This window comes from Lissotriton vulgaris, chromosome 5 (genome assembly GCF_964263255.1).
Source record: "Lissotriton vulgaris chromosome 5, aLisVul1.2, whole genome shotgun sequence".
Taxonomy (NCBI): domain Eukaryota; kingdom Metazoa; phylum Chordata; class Amphibia; order Caudata; family Salamandridae; genus Lissotriton; species Lissotriton vulgaris.
The window spans coordinates 1,625,629,775-1,625,657,444 of record NC_141693.1 but is presented as its reverse complement, the minus strand read 5'-3'; the positions used below and the strand labels follow the sequence as shown (position 1 = coordinate 1,625,657,444).

The window sequence follows — 27,670 nt, the reverse complement described above, 5'->3', positions numbered from 1 at the left end:
GTTCAAGGTAAGGTACCAGGCCAGGATGGCATTCCTGGCGATCTGTTCCGTGCCAACTCTAAGCAGTGGGCCACGTTCTTCTCCCTTTTGATCAACGCACTTCTCCATGGGTCTTCAGTCCCAAGTTCATGGAAGGGGGCCGAGGTGATCCCTATTCATAAAAAGGGGCCTAGGGGTTACCCTGCCAACTATCGTCCAATCAGCCTAATCGATGCTGGTCAGAAGGTGGTTGGCAGGGTTCTTTTGGAAAGGATCCTCTCCTGGGCGGAGGAGAATAACATCATCTCCCATTTTCAGGCAGGGCTTGCACAGGCACTGTCGACCAGACATTTAGGCTGGTACTACACCACTGGAAGACAGTATCGATTGGTAAAGGCGGCCTGCACTTGGCCTTTATTGACCTGAAGACCGCGTTTGATCTGGTCCCTCGAGAGCGCCTGTGGGTGGTTTTGTAGGAGATGGGGTTTCCTTTGCCCATTCTGAACCTGTTGGCCCGCATGCACGACGGAACGTATGCATGCAGCCGGTGGGGCACGCAGGAACCGAAAACTGCAAAAATCCCGGTAAACAGAGGTGTCCGTCAAGGATGCGTCCTGCGCCAACTCTCTTTTCTTTGTTTGTAAATGGGGTTGTCTCCTTTCTATCTGACATCGATGCTGATGCCCCCAGCCTGGCCGGTGTTAAAGTCCCCGCTATGCTTTTTGCTGACGATATATTATTGGTTTCTAAAACGCCCATGGGGCTCCAAAACCTTTTGGATCGGTTTTGTGTTTTTTGTAACTTAAGGGGCTTGGTTATTAACACCTCCAAAACAAAGCTCCTTTACTTTAACCCCAGTAGGAAAGCAAATCGTACGCTCACACTTAATGAGGAGCCACGAGAGCGTGTCAAAATGTTTGACTACTTAGGGATTAGGATATCCGATCAACTCCAATGGAACCCACATATTGAAAAACTGGCCCTAAACCATAAACGTGTCGTGGGCGTCATCGGTAGGAGCACAGATCCTCATTATCCAGACCCATAGCCCCTGCACTGGAGATCTATTCCACAAAAGCTATATGCAGCGCACTGTACGAAGCGGAGCTCTGGGGTTTCAATAATGTTGATTCCCTTGTCATGGCTGAAAATAATTTCTTTATGGAGCTTTTGTCCCTACCCAGGGGCACCCCTATCAAACCTCTCCAATAAGACCTTGGCCGCAGATCTATTAAAGACCTTATAATCCTGCGTCTGCTTCTCTATTGGGCTCTTCTGTGGAGTAAACCTGAGCTAGCTAGCTACGCAGACGGCCTTAGAGAAGTTATGAATATGCAGGGGTCTCATAAAATTGTTTGGCTATCAAAGGTTAAGGAGCTGTTTACTGCTATTGGTTTTAGTGTTGCATGGGAGACCAGTGCATCAGTTTCTAAACTGGAGGTCAAGCGAGCATATTGGTTGTGGGTCGATGCCCACGATTCTAGAGCTGAAAATCTGGGTAGATTCACAGACGAGTTTCGTCTGCACAAGAAAGTACACTCTCTCGAACCTTATATGGACTTTATCAGAAAACCCAAAGATTGGGCCTTATACATCCAGTTTAGATTGGGAACCCTACCGGTTTGTGAATGCACTTCTAAGTGGAAACCCCCTCACCAAACACTTGCCACTTGTCCGTTCTGTAATGTTGCACTAGAAACTATTCCGTACCTTTTTTTCGTTTGCAGCGCCTATAACAAACCCCGATCGAAATGGCTAAAACCTGTTTGTCGGCAGCTCGAGACTAGGAGCCATGGTCCATATGTATCATAGTTCCGTTTTGCGATTCCTAAATAGCGATTTTTAAGGAATCGCTATTACAAATCGCAAAATGGTATGTATGAAGAAATTTGGTTTTAATTAGCGATTCCTTAATCTTCCTTAATTGCGAATTCACATTTTACGAATTAGCAATTAAGGAATCATTTCCAATGCATTCCTATGGGCCAGGAGGCCCATAGGAATGATTTCCAAATAATTTTCAAATTGCGAATTCGCAATTTGCTAATCGCAATTTGAGAATTATTGCAAGGGTGCAGGGGTGTCTTAAGGACACCCTGCTGCACCCCTGTAAATTGCATGTGTGTGCATATGGCGCACATACATGCCCTATGGGCATGTATTTGCATCACATGCCACAATCAAAAATACAAATTAGTGAATTTTGAACAGAAATCGCAATTTACCACCAACTGGAAGTTGGTGGTAAATTGCGATTCCTTAAGCTGAATTTGCAACAGTAAAATGCTATGGCAAATTAAGGAATCGCAATTATTTGCGATTCCTTAAGATGCGATTGTTTGCTACATTTCAATTCATGCTAATTAGCCTTTTGCGATACGCAAAGGCCGAAATTCGGCGAATTACGGCCTTTGCGAATCAAAAAAGGCTTGATACATATGGCCCCATGTCTCTGCTTTAAGAATCTTACAGACAGATCCCAACACTACATTGGCCTGTGGGGTAGCTACATTTCTCAGCTGGACATGGGTGATTAGACTTAAAGTCTTATGATAAATTTTATTAGGTGATTCTTTTTTTTAAATCATGTTCAAAGCTGTAAATGGTTTAATGTTTTTTATTCTCGTCTTTTAATTATTTATGAAGTGTTCTTTTAATCAAAAACATGTATTGTATTTTAATCGTTATGTGCTTTTAAGATATTTTTTATATCGAAATAAAGCTTTGATTGATATTTCCATATCTTGCTGACTGGTTAATTTGTGCCTTTTTAGTTTTGAAGGCCTAAGGCAACATGATTTATGTGCGCCCCACTATCAAGAGAATTGGGTTCTTCCTAATTGCAAGAAAGTCCCGCATTTAGCTCTACCCAGGCATACAGTTCACTGGGCTGCATTTCAGGTTCTGCCAAGGAAGGGGCCTCTTTGGTTGGGCAGGGCACTGGTCCTTAAGTTGCTGCCTATAGAAGTGCTTCACTCAGCCAATGTGCTCGTCAGGGTCTGGTTCAGGGTTCAGGGAGTATTGATGGCTACAGCAGCTCTGGCTCCCTGTTTTTGTCAACATTTGAAGCAATGGGTTCAGTTGCTTTTTTGTTGCTGGTGTCACTGGGAAGGAGAGATCAAAGCCAGCATCACAGTCACTCTGTAGATACAGGAATCCACCAGGGGCGTAACACAGGCCCCTGAGGCCCTGTAGCGTGGGGGGAAACAATCCTCCAGGGGCCTTAAAATCCTTTAGGGGGCTCCTATTTTGCCCAAGATCTATAAAAAATCTGTGCTATTTGAGACAATCAGTCTTCCCCCTTCACATTCTGCAGGGTGAATCATTTTGCGTTAGGTCAATGGAAACCTCAGCTTGAAAGTTGGTGGATAATGGAATTCTGGCCATCTCCCAACACACAAGATTAGCTGTGGAAAAGGGACGTTCGTGTTGTACTGCCTCCCTGAATACCTGTGTTGAAGATGTGCAATCATACAGTTACAAAGTGGTCCAAGAAATCGGATTTTTTGTTCTTAGGGAAGTTGTATTAACATTAATTGTTTATGTTCTTTTTCAGGAGACTCACTAAGTCGACCTTGCTTCTTATCCCACTGTTTGGGGTGCACTACATTGTATTCGGGTTCTTTCCAGAGAACAGCAGTGTGGAAACAAGGCTATATTTTGAACTTGTTCTTGGATCCTATCAGGTATGTGTCATGAGTATGTAAACAACATATGATGTTACTGTATAATCTGGAACATTTGGAGATGAATGGTGCCCAAACTAAAACAGACGTCTAAAAGCACAGGTAATATGGCACACTGTCAAGGTTTATGTCGTTCAGTGCAGAGTGTAGGCGTAGCGAAAATACGTTTATTAATGCAATTTTGTCTATGAATCATTGCACATACCTACAAGTAAATACAGTTAGACAAAAACACTCTTTTAGTGCAGTTAAAAAGTTGAGCAACCTGATAACAACATCCAAATTAGATACTGTAGTTATAAGATCTATTTTCTCATGCCTTGACAAGCTTAAAATACTTTATAAAAATATCCTTATTCTACAAATTCTCAAAAAGAGTGGACAATCCATTAAAACATGCATAATTGAACGTTTGCAATGACTCCCTTATGCCAGTTCCTCTCCTTATTGATGATTTCTTTTTCAACAATCTTCCCGTTCCCAACATTTTCGTTTGAATATTGAAGGACGATTAAACATTTCTATCATTATGACATCTTGTCTTCACTATCATTGGCCAACATGATATATAAACTGACGTTGAGGGCTCCCTTCTCCGTGTATCAATTGAGTTATGGGGTTCTGCTGAGATGTTTTTCTTCTCATTTCCTACCTCTACATTTGTTCTGAGTTTTGTTTCTTGTACCATCCCCATCTTATGATTTTAATGAATGAGTTACCACTGGCCTCACATACAGCCTGATTCATCAAGCTGATTTGCACTCGCAAAGGGCCAGATTCTGAGAATCTGGCCCTTTGTGAGTGCGATTTTTGCATTTGGGATTCATCAACCCAAATGCAAAAATCGGTAATAGCGATTTCGCAATTTTGCGAGGAATTACATTTAAGGAATCTCTATTTGAGATTCCTTAAATACAATTCATCATCCATTTTTCAATAGCAATTTTGCAATTTCGGCCCGCTATTTACCGCAAGGTCAAACCTCGTGGTAAAAAGCGAAAACTTATAAAAATGCTTTTAAAAGCATTTTTCTAAGTTGCATGTTGCACACACACATGTCCTTTGGACATGTGTGTGCGCAACACCTGTTTAAATTTGCCTTTAAGGGGTGCTACAGGGTGTCCTTTGGACACCCCTGGCACCCTTTAAATCGCTATCTTATTTGCGATTAGCAAATTGCTAATCCAAATAAAGAATACTCCCCATTCATTTCTATGGGCCTTTTGGCCCATAGGAATGAATGGGGAGTTATTTCTTATTTGCGATTAGCAATTTGCTAATCGCAAATAAGGAATATGTAGGAATCGCATATTTTTTTACGATTCCTACATGAATCCCGTTTTGCGAGCCTGTAATAGCGATTCCTTATGAATCGCTATTATAGACTCGCAAAACGGGTTGTTGATGAATCAGGCTGTAGGTTTGGAAGGCATTTGTTTTGTTTCTTCAACTCGATTGAAATATCTTTATTAAGTCAGACTGATTCTGTTGCTTTTTATTTACAACCAGTATTGGGTGTAAAATGCATCGAAAAGTCCCTTACATCTATAAGAGAAAATCTAGTTAAGATGAAGATGGTGTGGGGACAATATTCAAACTAGAGACCAGCGCAGATAGTAAAATGTTCCTAAGAGCAACATATGGTAGATAACCCTGGTCAGATACTATCAAGTAGTGAACTCCATCTCTTGTGTTGATAATCTCCTGCAATTGACCCGCTAAAAAAAGGATGGATTAGAAAACTGAGACGAACAAGGTGAGGATGAGCAACAAGGCCTGTGGTTTGATGTGGATGACAGGGAGAATGAGAACATACTTGAATTCTGGCACAACTTGTTTTGTGCTCCCCACAGGATCCACATTATTCCCAACCTCACCCTTCACTCTAGTTGGTGAGGCCTTCTTGGATCTTTGGAGAATGGATCCTTAAACATGCAGCAAGCAGAAAGCATCAAGGTGTTGACGGTCCATCATCATTAGGTCATTCTCAAGTCTACACAGTTCTCCAGGGTCTCCTTCACTTAAAGGACTCCTTCATCATTCCAGGCTGGTAATTAACTCGACCTGAAACAATGGGAGGAGGGGGGTTTATATTGTTTAATTTCTCCATTGAACCAGTTGAGTGTTACCCCCACCTCGAGAAGTTAGTATTCTTATAGTGCTCGTTAACTCATAAAGCAGAACAATATTCACATATTTCAATGAAAGTGACACACGAGCAACTGAAAAATAGGCCTCAGCAATAAGGATAGTAAATTCTTTTTAGTCCATTACTTAACCATCCTGTATTCTTGATAGCAAAAAAGTTCTTATAGAGACATTTGATTGCCAAATAGACTCCAGTTGTTATGTTGTTTACATAAATGTCTTTAATTGAGGTTTAGCCAATCAGACACATCTGAGACTATTTACAGAGATTATTTGCTAGTGTAAAACCTAAATGAGAAGCTTTAGACAAAGTTGGAGTCCGAGATTTGCTTAAGACAAGTCCTTACCCCCCTCCCGGCTGCTGCAGCCACATACTGACAAGCCATCAATTTGATGAACAGTTCCTCAAAGAAGCCCAGCTCAGTATATGGGAGCTCGGTTTGTTAGAGTGCAATGAAACAGGTTAGAGAAGTATCCATTATTGGGCTGGAAGAAAAGGGTTATCTACTCCCCCTACTTGTCCTAGTGCTTACTCATCCCACCGCAGACTCCTTGAGGGGGAATGAGTAAAGTGATTTGAACTGGGGAGTCTCTTAGAGTTCTCCTGTCAGACTGCTCATTTAACTGCAAGAAGCTGCCATAATTCTCTGTAGCCCAGGGTCACAAGACCGGTGGTAGACCACAGATGCAGTCACAGCTGCCATTACATCCATTTAATCAGTTTGGTTGCACAGCCACTGACAGCTTGTCCATCTCTGGTCGCGGATCTGAAGTGACAGGAACAGCCACAACCAGCACCTATAGTGCAGAAAGTAGACTCTGACACTCTGTCAGTAGGCAAGTACAAGCACAACCATCTCAGTGCAAACTGGCAAGGAGACATTACCCCCACATGGGTCCTCCTCGTCCCAGTCCTTACAACGTGAGGTAGTCTTGCCTCCACCCAGCCAATGAAAACGTTAGAACCCAAAAGCTAAAAGTCACATAAACCCCTCCCACCCACTCCCATGCCTGTTTTTTTCCTTGTCCCGACGGAGGTCGGAACGCTGGTGCTCCGTGTCCTTTGCTGTTTCCGGATTTGTTGCAGGATATTTTGCTGTGCAGTGAGTTTTTAAAAATCCAATTTTTTGAAGTTCTTTTCTTGTTTTATATATATACATGTGTTCTTTTCTGACTTTGATGTCTCTGCATGGCCCTACCAGTGCTCCGGTTGGCCGCGCTCTTGCTTCTGGGTCAGGACGCTTCCAGCTCGTGTGCTGGGCTGGGGCGGGAGCTCTCCTGATGTCCTGAACCCCGTTGTTCCGACGCTCAAGGTTGCTAGCAGCATCCAGCCCCCGCGGTCATGTTGATTGATTTATGGCTGTGGGTGGAGACTGTGGCTGATCTTTTTGTTGGTTTTCAAGTCTCACACACACAAGACTTGGTTGATTGGGGACAGTATTTATGGGAGTTGCTGGGCACTTACTGTGTGTTGGGAGTTTTGCTCAATGACTGATGGGGCTTCTACTCCGGTGCCTGCTAAGGCAGTTTAAAAGCAGCATAATGTCCAGGACCTACAGGAAGATGATGTTTTGAAGATTTCTAGGGCTGACTTGCAGGAGTTGATAATTCTGCTGTCCAGTCTGCGCTGTTGGAGCCTGCGGTGAAGAGGTCTAAGGATGATGAGGAGGACATCAACAATTCCCCTAAGGGAAAATACATCCAGGGCAAGGTTTTTTCCGACATGCTGGTCCATATTCGGGAGGTGAATGGCTTTGACCATAAATTATTATCTGATGAAGGGTTTTACTCCCAGAATAGGTTCTCTGTGGTGGATAACCTTCCCTTCCATGATGTCCTGAAGGATATACTGACTAAGGAATGGCTTGAGGTTGATAAGCACAGTATTCCTTGCTTCCTGGGGAAGCGGTATCACCTGGCAGACTTTTACACCCAGCTTCCTCCGGTTCCCGAAGTCAATTCTCTTTTGTACGCTATGGCTTCCGCTTCATCTTCCTCTTTGTCATCGGAGGAGGCTTCCCTGACGGACCCGGTTGAACGGAAGGTAGATTCTGCTCTCAAGCATTCTTACGCAGCTTTTCATTTTGAGGTGCATGCCAGCACTTATGCGGCCTATGCCTACAGGTCCTGCTGAAGGATTCTGAGAAGTTGTTAGACTGTCTTCAGGATCAGGGGGATCCTACTCCTGTTTTGGCTCTGATGGAGGTCTTCGCACAATTCCTCTCGGATGTGACTGTATTCCTTGTGGGCCTTCTCCTCAGCTGCCTGGGCAGCCGTGGCCGGTAGGAGGTCTCTCTGGACCAAACCTTGGCATCTTGAAGCTGGTCAGAAGGCCTTGGTTCATAAGCTGCCTTTTGAGGGCCCCCGTCTCTTTGGGGACAATTTGAATGCGATGGTGCAGCCCTCTTCGGAGGAGAAAAAGATGTTGAAGCCTTTACAGCCTGTGCCTCAGAAGAAATCCTTTTTTCATAAGCAGGAGTTTGAGGGGGCTTTGTCTTCTCAGCCCTTTCGTGGTCGGACCCATGTCTGGGGGGCCGCGTTCCATTATAAATCCCGGCCTCAGCAATTCCCTTCCGGGGTCATCCCCCTCTCGATTATGTCCAAGTTACTGCAGTGTCTAGAGACCCAGTAAGGAGGTCTGCCATCTTTTTTTTGGTTCTCAAGTCTCACACACACACAAGACTTGGTTGATTGGGGACAGTATATATGGGAGTTGCTGGACAGTTCCTTGTTTTTTTGGGGGGGTATTTTGCTCACCATGACTGATGGGGCTTCTTCTCCTGTGCCTGCTAAGGCAGTTTAAAAGCAGCATAATGTCCAGGACCTACAGGAAGATGATACTTTTGAAGATTTCTAGGGCTGATTTGCAGGAGTTGATTAATTCTGCTCTCCAGTCTGCGCTGTTAGAGCCTGCACGAAGAGGTCCAAGGATGATGAGGAGGACATCGCCAATTCCCCTAAGGAAAAGTACGTCCATGGCAACGTTTTTTCCGACATGCTGGTCCATATTCAGGAGGTGCTTGGCTTTGACCCTGAATTATTATCTGAGGAAGGGTTTTACTCCCAGAATAGTTCCTCTGTGGTGGATAACCTTCCCTTCCATGATGTCCTGAAGGATATACTGACTAAGGAATGGCTTGAGGATGATAAGCATGGCATTCCTTGCTTTCTGGGGAAGCGGTATCGCCTGGCGGACTTTGACAACCAGTTTTCTCCGGTTCCCAAAGTCAATTCTCTTTTGTCCTGCGCCATCTAGTTATCTACGAGCAACAATTAACATTACATGTTATAAAAATGGCACCTTGCTCATCCAAGCTACCAACAGAGACCTAGAACGCTTCGAGGAACTCTTCTCGACACTAAAAAACCAGGTTAACAGTAGTTCCATCCCGGGAAAACTCAATCCACAAATGACCACTAAAGCCACGGTCAATCAGGAAAACCTACCGGATATAAGGGAAGCCGTCAGAGAAAGTGCTTTAAAACAATCTAATCAAGCCAGGTCGGATAGCCATATTAACACCATTGACGAACTACCACCTTTATTCCAAGAAGCCTCTAATGCGCAACCTAGCATAAGTGTTAGAATAGATAATCAGTCTAACACAAATGACAGTAGAGAACTCCTAATATCACCCCAAGTAATCTACTTATTAAGTGACACGGAAAAGGAAACAACCAGGACTCTTGAACCGCAACAGTCAACTAACGAGGAGCCCAAACAAGTATATCAAGAAGTCTGCATGGCTATAAATAGAGACGCCAACAAAAAACGAATAACTGTCACCTCACACTCCGACTCTCCTCCTGAGGACTGCTCTCTTCCTAACACTAATACCACTACTAACCTTAGAAGGGTCACACAGGAACACAACATAGGGAGATGCGGACCCGGCTCTAAGCTTGCTAACACTATCACAGAAACGACAGAGACAGTCAAAACGGGCCACCACACAAGAACATCCACTCATCAACCCCCTGCACATGTCACAATTCAGAAGAGGGAAAAAATAGACCAGGTCACAATAATGAGGACTCCACAATCCTCAGTTCACTAACTAGCAAAACGTACAAAGCTATGCTATCCGCGATTAAAGACATGAAAAACCTGCTGTGCCTATCAGAAAAATGGCTCTCTAAAATGGATATACTACAGGCTACCTCGAGTGACACACGGGATAAGCATAGGTCCACCCCCTTCGCGACATCTAACAGAACTTTCGTACTCGCTCTCAACTCAATTACCTAACAAACAATGAACTATCATCCATTCTCGCGTCATATGAACTCTCTCCTACGGCAATCAATAAGGCAGGAGAAAATAACATCCAAACAATAGAAACAATCATAACGAATGCAGAACGAACTTCCCAATCCAAAGACAGAGGGCCCAACACCAACAAACTTAAGAATGTGACATTAATGCCTGAAAAAGCAGTCTCAGCTAGGATAAAGGAGCATGAACACCTACGGTGTATACTACTCAACTGTCGTTCAGCAAAAAGAACACGCAGCTGACATAGCAGTTATCATCCTAAACTAGGAAACAGACGTTATCATATTAACTGAAACATGGCTATCGGACTCTTCCTCGCCAAGCCTAGACTTGTTTGTCCCACCGAACTAACAGATTATGAGACAGGACAGAATTTGAGGAAGGGGTGGAGGTATTGCCTGCATTCACAGATCAAACATCTCCATCACAAAAATTAATGCTGAACCGTCAGAATCTTGTGAATACATGGGCATGTCACTCAGATCAGTTGACAACCAAAATTATAAATTTCACGCTCTTTACCACCCCCCCGGGGTCAAAGACCAAATTCATAGAAGAACTAATTGATATCATTACCGCCAACTCCAACCTACAATCGAACGATATCTTCTTAGGAAACTTTAATATCCATTGGAAAGATCAGACAGATAGTCAAACTAACATCCTAAAACATTCTTGGTAGAACAATCACTAGTCCAAGAATGTAATCTCCCTACCCACTCTAAAGGATCCACCTTAGACTGGATTCTAGCTAGAGAGAAAGTGATAGAGAACGTTGTAATCACACCATGCGACTGGTCTGACCACCATATAATCACATTCGAAATTCCCTTCAAGAAAACCAAAGCATCCTTGCAAGCTACCAAAACAAAAAAATGGATGAGGGACACACGAGGATCAAATATGGAAATGATAGCCGCACTCTGTTCATTAGATTTACAAATTCCCAATAACATGATTGACGTCAATTACCTCACCCTGCACTATAACAAAACGATGTCAAATATCATCGAGGACATAGCACCTCTAAAACTGAAAAGGGTCACCGACAAAAGCAGCCGAAGACATAGAAAATACGGCGGAGTCGAAGGACAAAGAACTGACTCAACAAGAAATAAGGAAACCGAAAAACAATGCCAGATGGTCAGATTTTAAAGTAGTCAACGAACTAGACATATCTAAGATCATGTCAGCCACTAAACCTAACAACCACTATAATGGTCCATTACCTGCAAAATGCTGGCCCTCCTTAAACCATCTTCTAATCCCACTGTGGACTAAGATCATAAATGCCTCACTATCGCAAGGTGTAATTCCAACATGCCTTAAAACAGGACAAGTCATCCTGTTACTGAAAAAACCCACAGAGAACCCCAAGGTGCCAAACAAATTCAGACCTATAACTAGCATTCCCATGTTAGTCCTGGAAAAATGTGTCCAACAACAATTGAGTCGACACATGTCTGAGTTCAACCTGCTAAATGTTTGCCAATCAGGTTTCCGTTCAAACCACAGCACAGAAACTGCAATCTTACACATCGTAGATGACGCATTACTGGCTCTTGACCATAATGAAACCTGCCTTCTAATATTGCTGGATCATTCATCTGCGTTCGACACGGTGAATCACGAAAAAATGATAGACCGGTTGAAGAACAGAATGGGCCTAGATGGTACAGTCCTTAACTGGTTCAGCTCCTTTCTTAAGAACAGATCACAACAATTCATGGTCAACCAAACCCTCTCTGGCCCAACAAATAATATAATAGGAGTTCCTCTTGGATCAACGCTCTCACTGGCGATTTTTAATCTTTACATGGAACCACTAACAGAAATACTACAAAAAGCAAACATAGCTTTCCACATGTATGCAGATGACACCCAGCTGTACATCAAAGTGGCATCAACAGAAGAAATTAAGACCATGAACCATGCACTATCAAGAACCCTCAAATGGCTTACCAAGAATCATCTGAAACTAAACCCACAGAAAACCGAATTCTTACTAATCACACCACCTAAAAGCAATCAAAAATTAACGGAATGGTCCAAGCTTATCACTGCTCTTAACTATACCCCAAAAATTGTAGACTCCACCAAGTCACTGGGAATTACCCTAGATAAAAACCTGAATATGGTAGCACATATCAATGCAATGGCAAAAAACGCCAGGTTCCACCTGAGCTACTTGCGAAAACTTAAACCCTTCCTGAGCAAAACAGATCTTAAAACAGCAGTACAAGCACTGGTCATTTCAAGGATCGAATATGGATGCTCGACCCTGGCTGGTCTCCCCAAGATTGCAACCGCTCCATGAAAAGCTTGTCTGTATGCAGCCACAAGACTGATAGCAGGCTCAAAAAAATTCAACCACATCTCACCTCACCTGAAAATGCTAAACTGGTTGCCAGTAGAAGCAAGAATTCAATTCAAATTGGCATTCATCACCCACAATGCAATTCACCACAAAACTCAAGGTTACCTGGCCCAGAAACTTACGCCATCAGGAGGTAACAGACCTTCCAGGAGCAAATCAGACTTTCTTTTGAAACCGGCTCGCTTCTACAAAAAAAAGACATATGATCGAGCATTCTCAGGAGCAGCACCAAGAATCTGGAATGCACTCCCACCAAACATCAGAAGAATTACATCCATTGCAACCTTCAAAAAAGAAACGAAATTGTACTATATGAGCAAATTTCTTCCATAAAGAGCTTAGGGGAGGCCTGCTATCCTAGCCAAAGTTATTACTGAATGTATATTTATCTATATACTCTTCCGAAGTGCTTACCTTTTGACGGACGAAACAATATTTTATAAGCTATGTCACTCCATACTGGATCATGAACAAAGATGATCATGTACGTTAACTGTGCCTGACAACTGTATATTGAATGTATATATATGTCTATATGCTAAACTGAAGTATGAAACATTAACAACTGATGAATCTCTACTCTAAAGTGCTCTGACACCCTACGCTGGGTCTTGTTCACGCTATAGAAAACACTAAATAAATAAATAAATAAAAAATAAAAATTCTGCTCTCAAGCGTTCTTACGCGGCTTCTCATTTTGGGGTACATGCTAGCACTTATTGCGCCTATGCCTCATAGGTCCTGCTGAAGGATTCTGGGAAGTTGTTTGACTGTCTGCAGGATCAGGGAGATTCTACTCCTGTGTTGGCTCAGATGGAGGTCTTGGCGCAATTCCGCTCGGATGTAACTTTATTCCTTGTGGGCATTCTCCTCAGCTGCCGGGGCAGCGGTGGCTGATAGGAGGTCTCTCTGGACCAAACCTTGGCGTCTTGAAGTTGGTCAGAAGGCCTTGGTTCATAAGCTGCCTTTTGAGGGCAACAATTTGAATGCGATGGTGATCGCTCTGCGGAGGAGAAAAAGATGTTGAAGCCTTTACAGCTTGTGCCTAAGAAGAAATCCTTTTTTCATAAGCAGGAGTTTCAGGGGGCTTTGTCTTCTCAGCCCTTTCGTGGTTGGACCCATGTCCGATGGGCCGCGTTCCATTATAAATCCCGGCCTCAGCAGCAGCAGCATCCTGCTTGTGTGGGTCAGAAGTGACTATGCCATGTGGGGGCTCGGCTCTGCTTGTTTCTGGACTGTTGGACAGCTCTGATGTCCGACCAGTGGGTCCTATATGTCATCTGGTTGGGTTACCAGATTCCATTCCGGGGTCCTCCACCTCTGGATTACGTCCGCAAGTTACTGTATTTTCAAGAGAGCCAGTAAGGAGGTCTGCCATGTTGTTCGGCATCGCCATGTTGTTAGCAAAGGGGGCTGTTGTGCCGGATCCAGTGGAGGAAGTGGCATGGAGTTCTATTGTCATCTGTTTCTGGTCCCAAAGCCAGATGGTTCCTTCCACCCGATTCTTAATCTCTGAACTTTGAACAAGTTGGCGCAGTTGATAATTTTCGGTTGGTCACCTTGCAGTCTTGCATTCTCCTCATCCAGGAGGACAATTTTTATGCTTCTCTGGACTTGGAAGACACTTATTTTCATGTTCCGGTCCATCCTGCCAGTCGGCGATTCCTGAGGTTTGCTGTCCAAGGGATGCATTTCCAGTTTCAGATTTTGCTGTTTGGCCTCTCAACTGCTCCCAGGACTTTAACCAAGGTATTCACTCCTGCTGTGGGCTTTTGCCGCATTGGGGTTTCTCAGTGTTTCCCTATATTGATGATTGTTTGGTCTCTGCTTCCTCCTTTCTTAAGGCTCTTGACCTTATACCTTGACCCTGTTCCAGGATCTGGGGTTCAAGTTGAATCTGGCCAAGTCTCATCTAGATCCTGTTCAGTGACTTCAGTTCATCGGGGGTCTGTTCGACACCTCTCTCGGGGCGATGTTTCTCACTCCTGTTTGGATACTTTCCCCTCAGACTCTGTTGAGTGATCTCTTGAGCCGTCCCTCTGCACCGGCTCATGTTTGGTTGTGGGTCCAGGGGTTGATGGCTGCCACCACTGTTGTGGTTCCTTGGAATTGCCTGCATCTCAAGCACATGGTGACTCATCTGTTAACTCGATGGGACTCCTCCCGGGTGGATTACGAGACTATGGTTACTATCTCTCCTGCTCTGGTGCAGGACTTGGCCACATTTCTTTACACTCCTAATCTGGAGAAGGGGGTGCAGCTGTGTCTTCCGCCTCCCCTTTTGTTGACCACAGATGCAAGTCTTTGGGGTTGGGGGGGTCATGTTGGGGTCCTTGGAGGCCAATGGTCAGTGGTCTTGGAGGGACAGTGCCTGTTCCTTGAACTGGTGGGAGTTGCCGGCCATCTGGGAGGTGGTGCAGTTCTTTGAGGTTCATATCCATGGGACGAATTTGTTGATGCGTACCGAGAATCAGGTGACTAATTTTTACCTGAACCGTCAGGGGGGACCAAGTGCGCATCTCTGAATCTGCTGGCCTCCATGATTTGTGCTTGGGCTCAATTCCACCTGTTGGCCTTGAGGGCTGTGCACCTTCTGGGGTAGTTGAAGTTTCATGCCGATGCTTTGAGCCGCAACCTTCCATCCTCTGTTCTGCATCATATCTTTCTCCCTCTGTTCAAGGCCCTTTGTCTTCGATTCTGGACTCCATGGATTAATCTGTTTGCCTCACCTCACAATGCTCTTCTCCTCAGTTTTGTTTGGAGGTGATGTGTCCTCAGGCTGGGGCGGTGGATGCTCTTTCAATTCCCTGGCCTTTGGGACTTCTGTATGCCTTCCCTCCTATTCCTCTCCTCCCGAGAAAGCTGCAGAAGCTTTGGGGGAGAGGGTGTCAGTACTGTTGATTGCTCCTTTCTGGCCTCGCCGCCTTAGGCTTCCTCTCCTGTTGCAGCTGAGGGGGGCCGGGTTGTCTGGCTTCCTTTGATTCCGTCTCCTCTTCAGTTTCTGCACCTGTCTCTGCCTTGTCTTCGTAGTTTGCAGCTGATGGCCTGGCTCTTGAGCGGTTGACATTGGAGTCTTTGGGCTTTTCTTCTGTGGTGGCTCGTGACATCCAGTTGTTGCTTTGGCTTTCGGCCCTTAAATGCCCTCTTCGCATGGTGTGGATCCTGTGCTTGGGGTTCCTGCTTTTGTGCTGAATTTGGTCCAGACAGGTTTTTGAAGGTCCTTTCCCATTCCACTTTGTCTGCTCAGTGAGAGGCGGTTCATGCTTGTCGGAGTCCTGGGGCTTCCTTTGGTGAGTCAGCTTCTTCAGAGCTTTAGGCTTTGTCATCCCATCTCTCCTGTGTTCGTGCCTTCCTGGGATTTTCCTACTGTTTTGCAGGGTCTGCAGTTGCGCCCTTTGGAGCCCTTGTTGGAGGCGGACTTGTTGTGGTTGTCCACGAAGGTGGCTTTTTTGCTGCCCACCACCTCAGCGCATTGGTTGGGTGAGTTGAATGCCTAGCTCATTTCCTTCCCTTATTTGCAGTTCTTGCAGGATCGGGTTGTTTTACGGCTTGGTCTCTTCCAAGTTCCATTTGCAGCAAGAGGTTATACTTCCTCATTTGCCTGCGGAGGCGGAGGGGGATTCCCTTGTTCTTTCTTCTTTGAATGTTCACAGGGCTCTTCAGATTTACCTCAAGCGTTTGCTGGAGTATCATCATTCTCCTGCACTGTTTGTCTCCTCTGGGGGTGGGGCTAAGGGTAAGAAGGTTTCCACTTCTATTATCAGTCGATAGGTGCATTTGGCGGTCTGCCAATCCTATAAGTCTGCTGCTCTGCCTCTTTCCGTTTTAGGTGCAGGGTCATTCGACATGTTCTGTGTCTGCTTCCTGGGCTGAGGCAGCGGGGTCTCTATCCAGAAAATGTGTAGAGTGGCCACCTGGCAGCCCCATCACACATTTGTCTGGCATTATCGACTTGATGTTTTACATGCCTCTATTGACAGTTTTACTGTTGGTGTTTAGAAAGCAGCTGTTCGTTGATCATACCTTTGAATAAAGTTTTGTATATTTTCCATGGATCCCTGGTGTCCTGTGTCTTTTCTTTCTGGTTCTCTGCTTGTGAGTTCCTCATGTTGTAAGGACTCGGATGACGAAGACGCATTAGGGGTAATGTCTTGTTACGTACCGGTAATCTTCATTACCTCGATTAGGTCCTCCTCGTCCCGGTCCTCTTCCCTCCCTCCCCCGCTATGTTTGTGTCTAGGACTTGTTTATAACAGGCATGGCGGTGGGTGGGAGGGGTTTATGTGACATTTAGCTTTTGGGTTCTTGTGTTTTGATTGGCTGGGTTGAGGCACGACTGCCTCACGTTGTAAGGACAGGGACGAGGAGGACCCTAATCAGGGTAATGAAGATTACAGGTAAGTAATAAGACATTATGGACAAAAGTCACTATTGCGTTATCTTTACATAATCTGATAAATACACCCCAATGGAGGGCTTGCTATTTCAAAATAATTAGGGACTTATTTATAAGCCCCATGCGCTGTTGTTGCGTCACTCTTTTCCCATTTTAAAGAGAGACGCATCGGCGAAGCAAGGGGCTTAAAAAAAAGCCCCTTCGTTTTTATTTAAGGTATTTATATTGTGAGACTATAACAAGAGGATTCATAGGTGGAGAAAAAAAGAAGTAATATTTAGTAAAGTGCCGTTCGTAGGGCATGCTATTGGAAGTATTCATAACACATTTACATAGCACATGTACACCAGTTGCCTGTTACATAGAAGGTAACATATCACAGAGCAGCTTAGAAGGCATCTCATTGTTGGTGCATTGAGGATGTGGTGAATAAAAAATGAAGAGTAGTTAGTCCACAAGAAGGTGCAGTCATGTGGAGATTGCTGCCAATATAAAAATAAATCAACCTTTTCTGAATTGTAGGATTTGTGTTGCAAGCCTCAGAGTAAAAATGTACTTCCATTATTAGTTCAGAATTGAGTGGGGAGAATGTTGTCTTTTCCTTCTCCATATGGCTTGTACACGCTCCTCTAAATAGTTCAGTTTGTTGGCTTGAATATGATGCAGTGGAGGGGTATGGGCAACAGCCTGCAAAATAACTTTGCCATGTGATTCACTGCCTCAGCCCTTCGAAGACGTTACCTAGGACCTCGGTGGTGCTTGGCTATCACTGATCTAGGGATTAAACCATGGATCCATCAAACTTCCATCTTTCACTTGTTTTCAGACTGTACATGGTGCCTCTCAAACAGCTAATGGCAACCTCTGGAATTTGGAATCACCAGTGTTTCACTACTATGCAAGTGGATCTGAAAGTCTCCGCATGTTAGAACATCGATTGGTTTAAAACAGCATCACAGTTATTCTAGACTTGATGACGAGTCCCTAACTAAACAGGACCTAATAAAGACCAAATACATTCTCCTTTGAAACATCACCATACAAGCCCAACTCCGCAATCACTCTGCAACTTCAAGCTGGAGTATTCACACACAAACAACCATAATGCCCTTATAATTATCTGCCATATAAGCTAAATTGTTTAGTAAACTCAAATTAGTGTGGTCTCTGCCATTGGTTCTGAGCAAAATAGAGGCCTTTAGGACCTTTGTGCGGAGTAGGCCACAGTCTTCGGATGAGGCTGGTCTACCATGCCACCTGACCAGGGAGAGACAAAAGGGTAAGCTACACTTTCCCCAAAGAGAATCCTCTAGATGAACTTAGTGTGTTTTTCTGATTATAAGAGGCTATTCTATAAACATATAAACAGAGGGTCCGGTGTAGCAACACTTGAAACAACTATATGGTATGAAGAAATTACAAAGTAAAGATCAAAATTTGATTTTCATATAATTAGTAGAGTGATGGCTAAACTGACCAAAAATCAAAGACTACTGATATTCAAATGGAGAGTTGTCTTGAGAACCCAAGGTAATTAATTATTCATTTTTAACGAACTGGAAAAGGCAACAAACCTACACAAAAAGCCTTTCTAAGACTCTTAAAGGCCTAGGGGTTCTACGTATGCCAGGGTGCGATTGCACACAGTCATATTAGACTAGGGACTAGGACCACAGCCAGTAACAGATTTTACGTTATTATATGGCCTTTATTACAGAGCACAAAACTATCCCATAGGACCCCAATGGAATCTCTATCTGGGCAGGCACCCTAGGCACCAGATGTGACGTCAGACGAAGTAATCCCAGTCGACTTTCAGCCTGCAGAAGGGCCTTCCAATGGGGGATTGGTAGTACAACTTACATTTGTTCTGCTGAGGCATTTAACAGGTTGGTACTAGTTAAGTGCATTTCCTGGAGCACTCTCAAAATCAGCAAGTGAAGCCATTGGCTCTTCTTTGATGAGGTCCCCTGGGTCCCCTCACAGCGGGGTTCATAAAGGAGAGCTATTCCAGAGATTGATTTTGTCTGACCAAGACTAGACACTTCCCACATTCAGAGATCATGTTTTTTTTAAAATGGTTGCTGTACATTGCCTTGGCCTTCTGATGGATGTATGCAAAACATATTCATTTCCCTGTTGGTTGTTGAGGGAGATTTATTTATTATTTCTTATTTTCTCACCACTATTTACTAATAATTTGTATAACTTCTTGTACAGAGATCTTTGCCAACGTGGCAGAGATGTCTGCACAGAAAAGATAGGACAAGTAGAAATGGAGGTCTCTGTGAGATGCATTTTGTGGTACTACTGTACTGTGAATAAGGTCCATTATTCCACTTTAAGCCCTTCTGCAATATAGACCTAATTGTTCTGTGGCTAGACAGAAAATTTAAAACTTGAGCCTCTTACATCATATTTTCCAAACAAGATCATATCATTGTTATTATTAGTAGTAGTAGTATTAATATTATTACTGTTGAAATTAACATTAATAATAATCAAATGATAATTATAATAATCGTCATTATAATAATAGTTATAATAACAATACAAATACAAGTAAAAATAATAATTGTTATTATTATAAATATAAACATTATAATGATTACAAAAATGGTATTAATATATCACAAGTAATGATAACAATGATGCAGATAATAATATGGATGAATATTATTATTATTATTATTATGAGTAATAGTAGTAGTATTGTTAATGATTATAATAATAATAATAATAACAGAAGTAAAGATAATAATATAAACAAATAATAATCTTTTTACCCTAAAATCCATGTCAATAAGTTGTGTTTCGCAAAAATCCGACATTACAATGCAGTGTGTGGATATGGCAGAGTCTTACAACACAGGGGTGATCATGTATACAAACAGTAGAATTACAGTTCACTTTTCATTAATCTTTTGTGCCGCAAAATTACAAATTAGTGGCCTGCCAAGGTGTCAGACTAGTCTGATGTCTGAAGAGTCAGCCTAACAGGAGAAGGAAATTCACTTTCAAATCAGCAATAAAAAAGCATAAGCCTCAAGAGCAGGCCCCAATCCCCCACAAATTACCAAGAGACCAGCTCAGTTTGCATCAGGATGGTGGCTACACTCTAATCCCTAGTGTCATCTTGGTTAATTGGTTTCTTGAAGAGCATTCTGGCGTACCACTTGACTCACTAAAAAGCTAAAAATATACAGCCACATAACTCCAATCTGATTGGACATGCAGTTGCTGTCTTTGCAAGCATTAATCATGTTCATAACCCTTCTACATGATTTACAGAGACGTAGCAAACAATAACACCGTCATATCTAGATGACAGAAGGCAGATGAGTCAAAGAGCAGCCAGATTAAAAATTAAAAAGTGCAAGGCAGAAAAGATCAAATGAAACGTCTTCTCTTTAGAATTACATCACAATATCCCTACATCCTACAGTAAATCATACTTGGCTCTTGCGAGAAATTGGGCCACTATTTCAGGTGGAGGGGTAAAACCACCTGAAGCAGGAACCACAATCCTTGTCATGGTGAAGTCACAAGCAAACCTAAATTAACCTGTGCTCCGGAGCAGTCAGGCTTAACTTGGAGTCATTATGTAAAGAATTATTGAAGTTTAAGCAGTAACACATTGAAAACACACCATAAAGGATTCCACACCAGTTTAGATGAATAGAGTAATCTGTAAAAAACATAAATCAAGACTAAAATGGCACAAATCCAATCAGTAGAACAGGAGATATGTAGGTTTAAAGATATCTGTGAAAATAGCACCAAAGGCCCAAAGAACCAAAGTTGGGTATCTGATTTTGCCAGACCAGGACATACTCACAAGTTCAGGCCAACCGGAATGAAGTACGGGCCACCTATAGTGATCTATTTGGGCAGGCTGAACAGAGTACTTAAATCCAGGTTGCGGAATGTTGCAAAGTTTGATTCTGAGGAGCAGAGGAGATGCGTCCGCTAGAAGGCGGGCAGAGCTGCAAAACAAGTTCTTGCATCATTGTCAAAGATTCCATCGACAAGGGCTTGCAAGGTGAAGTCCGGCACGACGATGCGTCTCGCAGCCTAGGAGATGCATTGTTTCCAAAGAGCCTTGAGGCTGTGATGTAAGAACCTGCATCATTATCAAGGCAACTGTCGATGAGGAATTTGATATGTGAGGGCCTGCGTCGGTTAAGGTTTGCACAGCAACAGTTCCGATGCAAGCTGCAAGGTCATTGTGAAATCCTTGCACTGGGACAACCCTAGCAGCAGAAGATCAGGATTGTGCCTTGCAGCAGAGGTGATGCATCAGTTCTGCTGGGTCCACAGATGGGCTTAGTAAAGTACATTCAGGCCTGCTTCTAAGGGTCCAGGCATGGGGTTGCACCACTTGGCAGTGTAGGACTCACAGATGGTAGAGACCAGGTGCTGGGTTCAAGGTTTATGGGGCCTTCTGTCCCTGAGGCCCTATACAAGAGGCCAGCGGATTAGCCCTTGGAGTTTGTTCTGAATCTAAACTTAATGTATAATGGGCGCGCCATTGGTGGTTGAATCTGGTCCATGTATGCTTCCTTGGCAGGGACAACTTCATACGCCAGGAAAGCTTCTACCAACCCCACTGAACTTCCTTTGTGATGGTGATTATTTATTCACTTGTCCCAGAAGACTGTTTTTACTCGAGAGCGGGCGGCAGTCCGTTCAGCGGCACAACAGTACTTCTTCCTTTCAGAGTGTCCACAGGTCCAAAATTGGACTGAATGGTTGGTGTCTGAGGTCCAATATTTATACCCAGTTCTGCCTTTGAAGTGGGAAAAGATTCTAAAGTTTTCGCTTAGAAGTTGACATCATTTTTTGCAGGAAAATACCAACTTTCTAATAGTAAAAAGAACAGATGGAGGAAGGAATACTGAGCAAATCTAACATTCACCCCCAGTCGGAGTACTGGGTTTAATCCATAATTGTTTTGCTTACCACACCATCTTAGTTTAGACCCATCCATATGTAAATCTGTCTAGACCCTGATCCCAATGGGAACAGTCTTGGAATGGCGTGGTGATCAAAAAACAATGAATTTAACCTGAATCGTTGACTGTGGGTGAATGTGAACTGGTTTTCTGTTCCTATTTGGAAGTTACAGCTTATCAAATGTAATGAGGTAACCCCACTGTTATCCTATGTTAGTGGTAGGCCTTGCAGATGTGAAAAGGATCCTTGAATTTTGGTTCACTACGAGGATATGTTACATTTTAAATTACAGGTCCTAATTTTTAAAAACACTGTACCCTGCCCTCTGCGCTGTCCAGGGCCTGTCCCCGACCTAGCAAAAGTGTTATTTTGCTTGGTGAAAAGGGCACTTTAAAACTGCAAACACAGGCTGCAGTGGCAGGTCTGATACATGTTTAAAGGGCTTCTTAAGTGGGTGGCACAATCAGTACTGCAGGCCCACATATGCATAAATTAAGTATGCCAATTTGCAATAAGTCAATGTTACCATGTTTAAACAAGTGAGCACATGCCCTTTAGCACTGGTAATCGGAGGTAATGTGCACAGAGTCCCAAAGCTAGCGAAACGAGATCAGCAAAAACAAAATGGAGGAAGGCAAAACGTTTGGGAGAAGACAATCCGAAGGCTGACAGTCTAACACCTCCACTCTTAATACGATCCAAAATCTCATATTTTCTAGTAGCATGCTATCTCTTAAATTGAAGTGTCTTCCGGTGAGGAAGAATTGCAAAGAAAATTCCTTTCACCCTCTCTCCAGAATCAAAGCTACTTTAGACATGATCTTGAATCATTCACTGGCCCCTTTATTTTGACTAGAACTCGCGTACATACATGAAGATACAAGTTAGGAGATGTTAAGTCAAAGCAAATGACATATATTAATTTGCACTTTAATACAAATCATCACAAAGAACATAATTAATCTAAAACTAAATATATAGTCCAACTGCTTTAATTCACTGAATGTAGCAATAGGTTAGTTACAGCTGCTTGTTCCAAAGCATACAAATTTAACATTTAACACTCTCTATACACATTAAACAACTAAAAAAGTTAAATATACATTTAGTAAACCAAAATTCAAGGATCCTCGAGCTCAGTGCATAACATTTTTTTTTTTTACAATTTTACATACATTGGGCCAATTTAGAGTTCGGAAAACAGGGCACACATTGTCAAGGCAACAGAATACCCTGATGCCAAACCCACTGTCGCATTTGGAGATGGGCTGACCTTAAGTAATTTTTTGATGGGGGCCCTGTTGGTTCTGTTGATGGAATTCTTCCTCAAACGACGATGGAGTATGGGCTGTCGGAGGAAAGACATTCCACCAGACTATTTAGCGTGGATGGTGTAATGTTTTTTTTTTTTTTGCTAGGCTGTGAGAGACAGGGAAAACAAATAATGATCCCTAAACATTGGGAAAAAAACTCCTAAGGTGTAGGTCATTAGTCTGTTTGTTTTCAGAAATAAAATCCCACTTTTGAAGCTTGGTTTTTGAGAAAAAACAAAGTTTGTAAAACTTTGGTGGACGGCCCTAAAAATCAAAAGGGGCTGTCCATCAGCCTTTTTTTCATTCAAAGCAACCACTGTGATGTTTGTTTTCCATTCACATTGATAACTGCTAGGTCGGCGAAAATCTGTCAATTTAGCAGATGGTAGTCTGGTTGAATCCATCTGGAAAAAAACTAATAATCAGGCTCATTTTTTCAGGAGCAGCTGTCTGAGGTAGCATTTTCTCTCCTCCAAAAGTCTTTGGCATTTGGACCTAATATATATAAGATTTTCCTTAGCTGGAAATTGTCAACTCTTAACTTATCTCATTACAGAGAAGCACAAAGCTCCCGAATAGAGAGCAACTGGATTTTCTCTGAAATCTAAGTTGTAAATTCAGCTGCATTGCGTGTGCAAAATATTGACACAAAATTCCTTAGTCATAGCTTTATAAATAACATTTTATTCAGTTTTTATAAAATAGAGATAATTGTGGACTCACATCTCTGATAATAAAGATACATGCTCATTTGCCAGAACACTGGATGGTATTTAAAGTGATTTCTCCTGAAAATGGGGGGCATATTAGAAAGGGCCATATCGCCGCTTTAGCAGCAATTTTTTTCGCTAAAGCGGCGATATTTTTATCGCCCTATTAGCAAGCTGTCGCTAACAGCAGTTAGCTACAGATTTTATGCGATAGCGAACGGTTTGGGACCCGCTTTGCATGTCAGCGATATTTATCGCTTATGACATGCAAAGTGGGCATACCCAAACTGTTAGCGACTGAAAGCAGTCGTTAACACAGCTATCGCCTATTATTTCTGGCTAAGGATGTCTGGGCTACTGCCTTATAAGCCAGCCCCTAATTTGTCGGATCTTGATTAAAGTCTGAGTGGGTTTCTAGGTTAGGTCATGGCTGTTGGTATAGTTGGCTTAACTAGTGTATTTTCTTTGTTTTCAGATTTAGAGCCAAAGGCACTTAACATTTATAAATTGTCTTGCTGTTACAGCTATAATTGTTCCCAACTTAAACCAGTGAGCCATATTTATGCTACTTTGCTCATATGTTTTAAAGTGCTTTAATTGTTTCTCTGCAGAACGTTCTGTGCATCAAAAATTGAAAAGATTGTTTCTGAATGCATTTAACAAATATTATTTGCTTACGGAAAAAGTTATTCATATAAGCGTTTTTAGACATTTCATGTTTTTCCCGGAAAGGATTTGTACAAAACCTTCTGAAATCATCATTAGATTTATTAGCTTCAAACAAACACAATGTCTGTTTTTTTTGTGTGCCATTACTGGTGGTGGTACACTTCACTTGTAGTTGATGTGGCTTTTAACGAGATGTCCTTGGGTGCTGCTGCCACTTCCCCTTCTTGTTTTGTTGGGCGACAAAATGTCCTCTAAAGTCCAACTTCCTTTTACCTCTTTTTTGAAAAATTGAAACATAGAAGAAAAGGAACTCAGTTTACCATGGACTGGAGAGTATTTGCAGCATACTTTCGCCAGTTTTGGTTCTTCTCAAACCAGGAAATGCTTGTAAGATGCAATGGTATATTGCAAATCGGCTGGAAGATTTCTCTTCTCAGATTACTAATCAAACAGTGGCCGCCTGCACAGGTAATAGCGGTGAGGCATGGGGGTCAGGGTGGGGGTCAGGGAAGTCAACAGATGACTGGATAAATAAAATCAAATAAAACCACTTATCTTGCGCTCCTCGCATTGAAAACTGGTGGTGGTGCTGCACTCTTGAGGGCGCAATATGCTTGGCTGAGCCGCTGCAGCCCCAACAAGCATATTACGAGTTTCCTCAGCACCACACTTTTTATATTGTCTGTGCCTTCACTTTGTTCCAGAAATGAATCACATAAGTAATTGTTTATATTTTCAATTCTAAGTAACTATTGATGAGTTCACCCAAGAATTGTCAAGGGTGATGAGGAAATCACCTCTTTAACTTTATTAATTCCCAGAGATGCATTTATAACCATAGGTGAATCAGCCTCCTACTCAAAAACTAGCCACGGATTAAATATAACTACTTCAGACAGTGAATATATATTCCATGCATTAGCCAGATCAGTGTTCAACAATGTTTCAATTTTGATGTTCTTAAAATACTGTGTGTGAGAAAGTGGATTATTACTTGGGGTGAATGGGTGTACACCACAAATAATAATGTCACTATCTTGTTAAGGCCAGTTAAGGTTTCATTACTTTAAACCAGAGTTCAATACCCTGTAGCTAAAACAGACAGGTGGCAGGCTTTACTTAGTAAAACATATAAAGCATTTACGGGTTTCAAAACAGTTAAAATGTCAAAAACATAATACATTAAAAATCCCACTCCACTTTTATGAAAATAAAGTATAATGTAATAAACACAATGATACCAAAATGATAAAGATCCAGTAAAGGGGCCCAGAGACATGAATTTTTATGTTTTAAACAAAAATAGTGCCAAAAAGCGTTAACCGCTAATGTGGGCCAACGCTCACCCAGACACATGAATTTTGAAAGTCTTAAATAAAAATAGAATCCAAAAACATTAAACATCATGATGGTCAAAGGGTACATCAAGACCTAGATGCAGTTTAAGGCCAACGGCTATGTTGGGCAGGTTGGATGCACCAACTACATTTATCGTAGACATTAAGACTTAGGGCCCTAATATGAGTTTGGCAGTTCCGTGGACTTCCGTATCAGCAGTGGCGGCCCAGCACAGTGAGTTCGGCATTCCGACTGCCTTATTTATGAGTTGGGCAGATCTGCATTGCAAAGACTGCCGCTGGACCAACAAGACTGTCAGTAGACTGGCGGGTTCATGGTTTTGGAAAGGCTGCCACCATAGGGTGGTACGGAGGAGCTGCACCGCCTTCTGGTTTACGAGCTGCCTGATCCAGGATTAGATTGCGGTGGTCCGACTGCCTGCTTCAAGGTAGCGGTAATGAAGGATTTTTGGGTGTGTACTCACCCCTTTCTTCTTCCTCGTGACAGATTCTGATGTGGATTCTTTTCTCCAGGTCCCCCCTTCACAGCAGGATCTTCACGCCGAGGATTACAACCCTGTTTGTGATGCTCTACAGGTGAGTCCTTCTTGGGCCATACACCCATTGCCAGGACTACCCACATATGGACTGAACCATCATATATCATGCATATGTGTGCATCTGACACATTTGCAGTTGAAATGCGCATACAGGTATTGATATATTTGTGAATAGTACTCATCATTGTTAGATCCCCACCTCCACATTGCCGACCCCGTGGTCAACTTGTAATATGGTGGTCTTAGGACCTGCAGCGCCGCAGGTTGCTGGCTGGGGCGGACATGGCACTATGGCAGTCGGACCGCCAATCTCACAATTAAACCCTTACTCTTGAAAATGGAAGTCATAATACTTCAGCAGGTCAAGGCAACAGGATGCACCCTAGAAGGCCTCTATAAAAGACAGGAAAGGCTCCAAGTGGAAACATTCTAATTGTGCTCTCAGGAAAGTCCTCTCTAGCTGGATAATTGTGGCATCTTTAACCAGTCAAGTTTTCTATGCTTTGAATTAGGGACTGATTTAGATCTTGGCAGATCTGGTCCTGCGGTAAAACACACTGACTTTCCCTGGCATGTTTCTTCCCAGTGTATAAAGCCTATTCCATGTCACCACCACATTCTGCAAAGTCCTGCCACACCCTTCACTTTGTAGTTGCTCCTGGACTGCGCACGCCAGAAATCTCCCCTGCGCAGCCCGTACACATGTGCATATGCATGTTCACATGTGTCTGCATGTAACCAGCCTGGTGTGCTTTACTCCAGCTGCTGCGCAGCAGCATGGTCAAGCCAGGGGGACACCAGTAAAGGCCACATGCAGAAATCACCCTGAGTTAACTGAGCCTAGTCCCAACTTTTGAGGCTTTCCCACAGTAAAAGCTCATCAAATATGTGCTCAAAAAGCAAAAAATCTTGGTTGCCCAGAGTGTCAGAACCACCTTCTAACAACATCCATAAAACCTTAGATGAAGGTGAAGCATGCTTACTCGTCCTGCTTGACCTATCAGTGGCTTTCAACACTGTCAATCACTCAGCTCTACTTGAGACACTTAAGATCCACTCTGGTATTAATGGCACTATACTTAAACGATTCACATCTTTCCTTCAATACCATTCACAACAAATTAAAATCAACTCCTGCCTCTCCAAACGCACACAAGTTACACTTGGTGTTCCCCAAGACTCAATACTTTTCCTCTCGCTCTTCAATCTCTTCATAGAACCCCTTACAATCATCCTGAAGCAAGCAGGTGTCAAGAATCCCCT

At 43.0% G+C, this 27,670-nt stretch overlaps 1 protein-coding gene across 1 annotated transcript in view; it reads left to right on the top strand.

Annotated features, from left to right (window-relative positions):
• LOC147716860 (vasoactive intestinal polypeptide receptor 1-like) overlaps positions 1–27,670 on the top strand; it is a 631,302-nt gene that overhangs the window by 553,776 nt on the left and 49,856 nt on the right. The window contains exon 12 of the mRNA XM_086919813.1: positions 3,536–3,665. Within this exon, the coding sequence (XP_086775939.1) occupies positions 3,536–3,665 (130 nt within the window). The remainder of the gene's footprint in view (positions 1–3,535; positions 3,666–27,670) is intronic.